Genomic DNA, 6,113 nt, shown 5'->3' with positions numbered 1-6,113 from the left:
GCTCTCGCACACTGATCTCTGTTATAACTCTCTTAGATTAGAGAGTGCTCTCGCCCCAGACTACCTCCTGCTGCTGCTCCACTCACGCTGCACTTACTGAAAAGGGTGGTGCCATTAAATCAGTAAGTAAATACATATCCAATAGTTAATCATACAAAATCATGTTCACCTTTTCATAATGGCAGCATGTACATGTATTATCCCTGTACCTTCCATGCCCCGTTGTGACTGGCAAGCAGGAGTAAAAGATAAATCAACAAAGAACCCTAAGAATAAAACTACACCAGTCTATCAACATATTATTGCATTCGCTTTTAGCAAGACCTTGGTGGAAGTTATATGTATCCTCCCTGCTGTCTCCACGCCGCACTGTGATTGGCCGAGCGGCGCTGCAAGCCGGGCGCTGATTGGCCGAGGGAGCGCCGGGGTTACGAGAAATACCTCCTCGTAGAAATAAGTCGCTCTACTGTCCACTACGCATGCGCACTGGGGAATACACTGCAAAAAAGCACATTAATTTTCCTTATTTTGTTCTAGTTTATCCATTTGTGATCTTCATAATGGTTGATATCCCCTGTAAGACATCAACACACCAGATCAACAGACCTAACCAGGAAGAACTTAGTGCACATCAACATGGGGTAATTCCTATTCCCCTGTTCGTTTGTTATAAAGCCTTCTCTTGATTAAAAGTGTTGCTCTGAGGTTTGTGTTGTGTATTGGAGCCGAAACAGGACAAAGTAAACGATAGCGGTGAGTGAAATATAGAAAAAGTAAACAGGCTGGATGTCTCCCTGCGAGTTATTTTGCGGCTGCGAGCTGATTCCTACAACACCGGGCTGCGAGGCGTGTGCTGCCCCAAGAACCATCAAAACACCGTCTATTTTTCCCCCGTAGCAATGGAAATAAAGGCAAAGCAACTACGCTAACTACAGTGAACGGTAGAAAAAGACCAGAACTTTGATTATCTCCAGGTGTGACCGCCGGACGAGCCAGGATAAGAGTGCATTAATACCGAAATAATAGCTCCCAGCCCTCCCCAGCCGGTGGCAAGATGGACGAGCTCGGGGTGGAGGTTCTCGGGCCTCATGGGGCTTACTACAAGGTACTGCCACGTGGAATAAGCAATATCTCCTATGCATCTTTGTAATCACTGAATTTTGGGGTGTTTTAATGACTATCAGGCCTGGTGGCGCGTGCTGTGTGGGGGGCGGCAGGGGCGTGCTGAGCCAGGCCTTCACAACCATGATTATAAAGTGTTTTCTCGGGGCAACACTCCAATGCATGTGTCGTGGTCATCCCTTCTTGCTTCTTGGCGGGTTTAGTTACCGTGGGCGTGGCGTGGGCATGGGCGGCGGTGTCAGGCGGGCGGGAAGGCGAGGCACTCCACGGGTCGCTATTTAAAGGGTGGTTTTAGGTGATGCTCGGCCAGGCGGGTCATGCAGGGGCGGGACGTGTTCCAGGCACTACCACGCCCCCCCTCACGGCAACTTCAGCCTTCTCTGGTCATGCCCTTCACAAATAAGTTTATACCTAACTCAAATCATGTCAACAAGACCCACTCACATTTATGTTCTCATATATAGGATACTGAGGACTGGGGCTTATGTTGAAGAAGGTGTAGCCATCTCTTGTGAAGTTAATTCTTACATTATGGGAGGTTTTTTGGTCCCTGAATGCAGTGCAGTAACGAATGACTTCCAGATAATAGAAAGGGGGGTTTGAATTGGGCAAAGACTCCTGTCAAGTGGGGTGAAAGTCCCCTGTTATGTAGGTTACATTATGTTAAGTTAGGTTGCATTAGTTTCTTTGGTTAAGATTTGTTTTACCAACGTGCCAGTTTTTCATTACCTACCTTATGAAACATCACTAGCTCTTCATATATCTTTTCTACAAACGTTCAACATCCATGGAAATGCTTTCAAAATCCAATTCAAGGACTATTTTTTTTATTGTTGAAAATAGGGGATAATATTCACGAAAGCGTAGCCTCCCTGGCAGCGGCCTGGTCCAGCTAGTGTTGCGAGAAATACTTCCTCGCAGAAATAAGTTGCATATGTGTGTATGGGGTGGTGTCCAGGGGGCGGCTGTCAGGTCGTAAAGTTCAGTTGGAGTAGTTTAAATGTGTTCCTCCACCCCAAACCCCCGATTTCCCATGGGTCCCCCAAGTTGAATCTTTCTGCGAGCTATTTTGCGGCTGCGGCGGCAGGCCCACAAAAGGCATTGAAAATTCAATCTTTTAGTCATTTCCGGAGAAAAATACTATTTCGGCATGTGATGTGGACTGGCGGAAATACATAGCATAGGACAGGACGGGATGGCTGCAGGGGTAGTCCACTATGCTGGTTGGTGATGGGCGAGAGAAGGGCACCAGCAGGTGCACCCCAGGGATTGGAAAGTCATTCATTTACTGCTTTCTGAAAAATATAACTATCCATAATAATAAGCATCATATTTTGCTCATAAATAGTGTCTTGAAATTAGTAGGCTACCCTATCATCAATAATCCCCAGGAATGGTAATTGCCTTGTTGAAAATATCACAGATTCTGCCGCATTACTTTTTTTATGGAAAGGTAAATGGCAATAAAGTATGTTGCTCCAGGATTACATGCAACTATGTAAGCTACACCTCACTCACTCCAGTGGTTGACACTTTTTTTCTTGATCGACTATAATATGCTTATTAGCAGTCTGATAACTGTTTCTATTGCTAATTACTTATTTCTGAGATTTGAACTATTTTAGAGTTGAAAGGTTAGGTTTTGCAGTGATAAGTTACCTTCTTATTGGTGGTGGTGGGCACAGTTCCGCTAATCTGCTAACCGCTAATTAGCGAAGCTAACTTTTTCGTTAGCTGATTAGCGTTTTCGCTAACTCTGGAAACAGGTAGCGGATCAATTAGCTTCCGCTTAGTGTAGTTCCTCCTCCGCTAACTTAAGTCCACTAAAAATTCATACAGGTTTGGTCTTGTCTGTTGTGGGTAGACACAGCACCAGTTGAGCCACATGACGCAATAATTCAAGGGCTTCTACTTTTGGGTAAATCAAGCCTTAAAGCAGCGTAATTGGACAATTATTAGGGAAACTTTTGGTATTTTAGGGTAATGCATCTTCCATTTCCAACTCTTTGAACTCAGGATTCAGTAACAAAAATTCAATAATTTCCACCTGACAAGAAATAAACTTATAATAATAAAAATAAAAGTGTCAGTTATGGAAAAAAGTAAAAAAATGCGTAAATTTGCGGAAAATCTTGGGTAAAATATACGAATTTAGGATAAATCGGAGGCTCCTTTCACTTCTCTTCTTGTTGTTGCTTCTTGGGGTCTTTGTTCAGTTCAGCTGCGACGTTGTCACTATGTAGTCGTGTTCATTATTGTCGCCTTGTTTATCGTTATCGACGTCATGGAAGGTGATCAGAGTGAGGACGTTTTTGTTTCGCATGAGGATGCTGACCCTATTAAGGAGCCGGCAGCAGCTGTGGGTGAGGCGGAGGACACTCAAGCAGATGGCCAGGAGTCCCAGAAGTTCCAGAAACCGTGGCCCTACCTGGAGAAGTACTTTGTCCTTAAATCAAGAGATATGACGAACACCAATGTCTTGCACTTCCGGTGTGCCACGTGCCAACCCAAGGAGACCATCATTGACGGACAGATGGTGTATAGAGCCAAAACACTAAACTGAAGCTAAATCCATTTAAAAAAGTTAGCAGTTAGCATTAGCTTCCACTAATTTATCAGCTAAGCAGTTTAGCGTAAGCAAAGCTAACTTTTTACTTAGTGGATTACCAGTTAGCAAAGCTAACTTTTCAGTTAGCAGGGCCCACCACTGCTTATTGGTGACAAGCTACAATTCTTAGTGATTAGCAGCAAGAGTTTCTATCCAGCTATTATTCAGCAAGCTTGAGTGGTCTCTTTCAAACTCAGCCTTCATTTCTTGGTAAAATTTCATGCTTTTTCACGTGGAGATAGTTTTCTTTAGTAATGTTAGGAAGACGGCAAAATGAAGTTGACAACATCTTACTTTATTGTCAGCAATAGGTTACTATCCATTGTGGTGATAGCTACATTAATATTTGTAGTGATAGGTTATCATTTCAGTGGGGATAAGTATCTAACTATCAGTTGGATTAAGTTGGGGTTCTTAGTTTATAAATATATATATATATATCCCAAGGTTGAGACGGCCAATCGGGGAGCAAAACTGTCAGACACAGTGGTTATTATTTGTCCTAGCAAGAATGACACAGTGCATATTCTTTTTCAAATTAGCTCTGGCTCTCATAGCTGTTTTGCACTAAAAAAAAGCATCATATTTCATCCAGAGATCAAATTTCTGTGTCTGAAATAGACTGCTCAGGTTAGCTCGGGGTGGAGGTTCTTTTACTCGACTGTTGCTTTCAGTTTTCCGGTCCTACTAACCCATGTTATTATAATAGGCCAATCATTTATTTGCTCAAGTGCATAGCTGCATGATGCTTGTCCACAGTCGCTGCAGTAGTTTTTTCGTTAAAAAGTCACAAACACTCATAGAGTCATACCTCAGTTTTGTTCCGAAATTTTGCTCACAAACCAAAAAACTCGTAAACCAAAAGGAACGCACACTGTAGTGCTGAAAATACAAAGATTGCACACTAGAGCACAAACATAAGCAGACATGAGCGCGAGGGTGCTACCTTTACGAGTGTATAACGTGGACCCCATTTCCATTATTTTCCACTAAGCGCTCTCGTCTTGTGGCGAACATAGGGAACCCTCACTCGTGTCTTTAACCCTAGATTACCAGTGTTGCTGGAGCAACGTGGTTACCAGCGATGTCCGGAATCCTGGACAAACTTTGCGGGCAAAAAAACAGATATAGGAATGGTACAAAGTTTAATTACCAAATTTTTACTTAAACTACAATACATTCTTAATTCTAAGACCTATGAACTAAACATATTACTCTAAAACAAAATTACAAAAAAAAAAAATGTGTGAAAATTATTAAAAAAAAACCTGCCTCTCTAACCAAGGCTCCACTTCCATCACTGTGTTGTCTGATAGTGATGAGTTGTGCTACATGTGGAGTTTACACGTCCCCCAAAATGCTCCAGCCTTGGTCGCCCTTAGCCGCACGGATATGTCATATTTTCCATCCTTGTCCAAAATTTCAGACAATTGGGAATAGTTCAGGAAGAAAGCACGGGAAAAACACAAACGTACCTCACACACCAAGGGCTGAATGGCAACTGAGATGTCATGGCCGCAGAGCACCAGAGGTCTAACAGATTTCCTTCCGTGACGCTAATTAACCCCCCATGCCGGGATTCCAGACAATGCTGGTAATCTAGGGTTAAGGAGAGCGTCCGCCGTGTATTTTTATTTATTTTCTTTTTAAATCAATAAAATTGAAAAAAATCACATGTCTTCGTACACACCTCGCCTAGCTTGTGGCAAAATATTATGAAGAAATAAGCAAAAATGACAGAGTTATGGCTGAATTCCCCCCCCTACCGCCCGTCACTCACGCCACTATAAAACACTTGCCTACACCATGACGGGCTGGGGGCGACTACCATCCAGGCCCCTCAAGAAAGCCTACCGGTGCTAAAGGGTGGGACATTAAAAAAAAAAAAGCTTTATTTAAACACAGGTGCATTCATCGTCATGTTTCAGCATAGAAAATAGCCTAAAAGAATATTCTTATGGCATCTTGAGGCAAACTAACATCTGTGATGGCCTTGGAGGCAGCAGAGCTGACACATACATCAGTCATCCCGGAGGAGCCAGAGATAAGTGTTGCATGTCGGCTCCTGACCAGGATTTCCAAGAAAAGGACACCATCAGACACACAATGTCTTTCAAAACAAAGAAAAAACTGGAATTCAGCTAAGAATACCAACTGGGAAGGCATCTAGGTTTAAAGGGCGAACTCTTTAAGTCCCCGCAGACTATGTAACTCCTTTTTAGAAAACGGGATTAGTTTCAGTTTTTCTGCAATAACTTCGCTGGTATTTTACCAATTTTAATAAACAATACATCATTGGAAAGAGCAGCTGAAGTGCAAGTTTTACATCCTGAGTTTTCTTTTCAATTAAGGGACTTTTGTCAGAAAAAAATATCATTAGATA

The 6,113-nt window shown here is 42.7% G+C and overlaps 1 protein-coding gene across 1 annotated transcript in view; it reads left to right on the top strand.

The window, feature by feature from the left end:
* Nucleotides 1-809: 809 nt before the first annotated feature.
* The window catches only part of LOC126999001 (fragile X messenger ribonucleoprotein 1 homolog A-like), a 46,279-nt gene continuing 40,975 nt past the window's right edge, over nt 810-6,113 (top strand). The window contains exon 1 of the mRNA XM_050861314.1: nt 810-1,105. Coding sequence (XP_050717271.1) covers nt 1,055-1,105 — 51 coding nt within the window. The 5' untranslated portion in view covers nt 810-1,054. The remainder of the gene's footprint in view (nt 1,106-6,113) is intronic.

The sequence above is a fragment of the Eriocheir sinensis genome, chromosome 15 (assembly GCF_024679095.1).
Source record: "Eriocheir sinensis breed Jianghai 21 chromosome 15, ASM2467909v1, whole genome shotgun sequence".
Taxonomy (NCBI): domain Eukaryota; kingdom Metazoa; phylum Arthropoda; class Malacostraca; order Decapoda; family Varunidae; genus Eriocheir; species Eriocheir sinensis.
The sequence above is the reverse complement of the archived record's forward strand: the minus strand, read 5'-3'. Positions and strand labels throughout refer to the sequence as shown.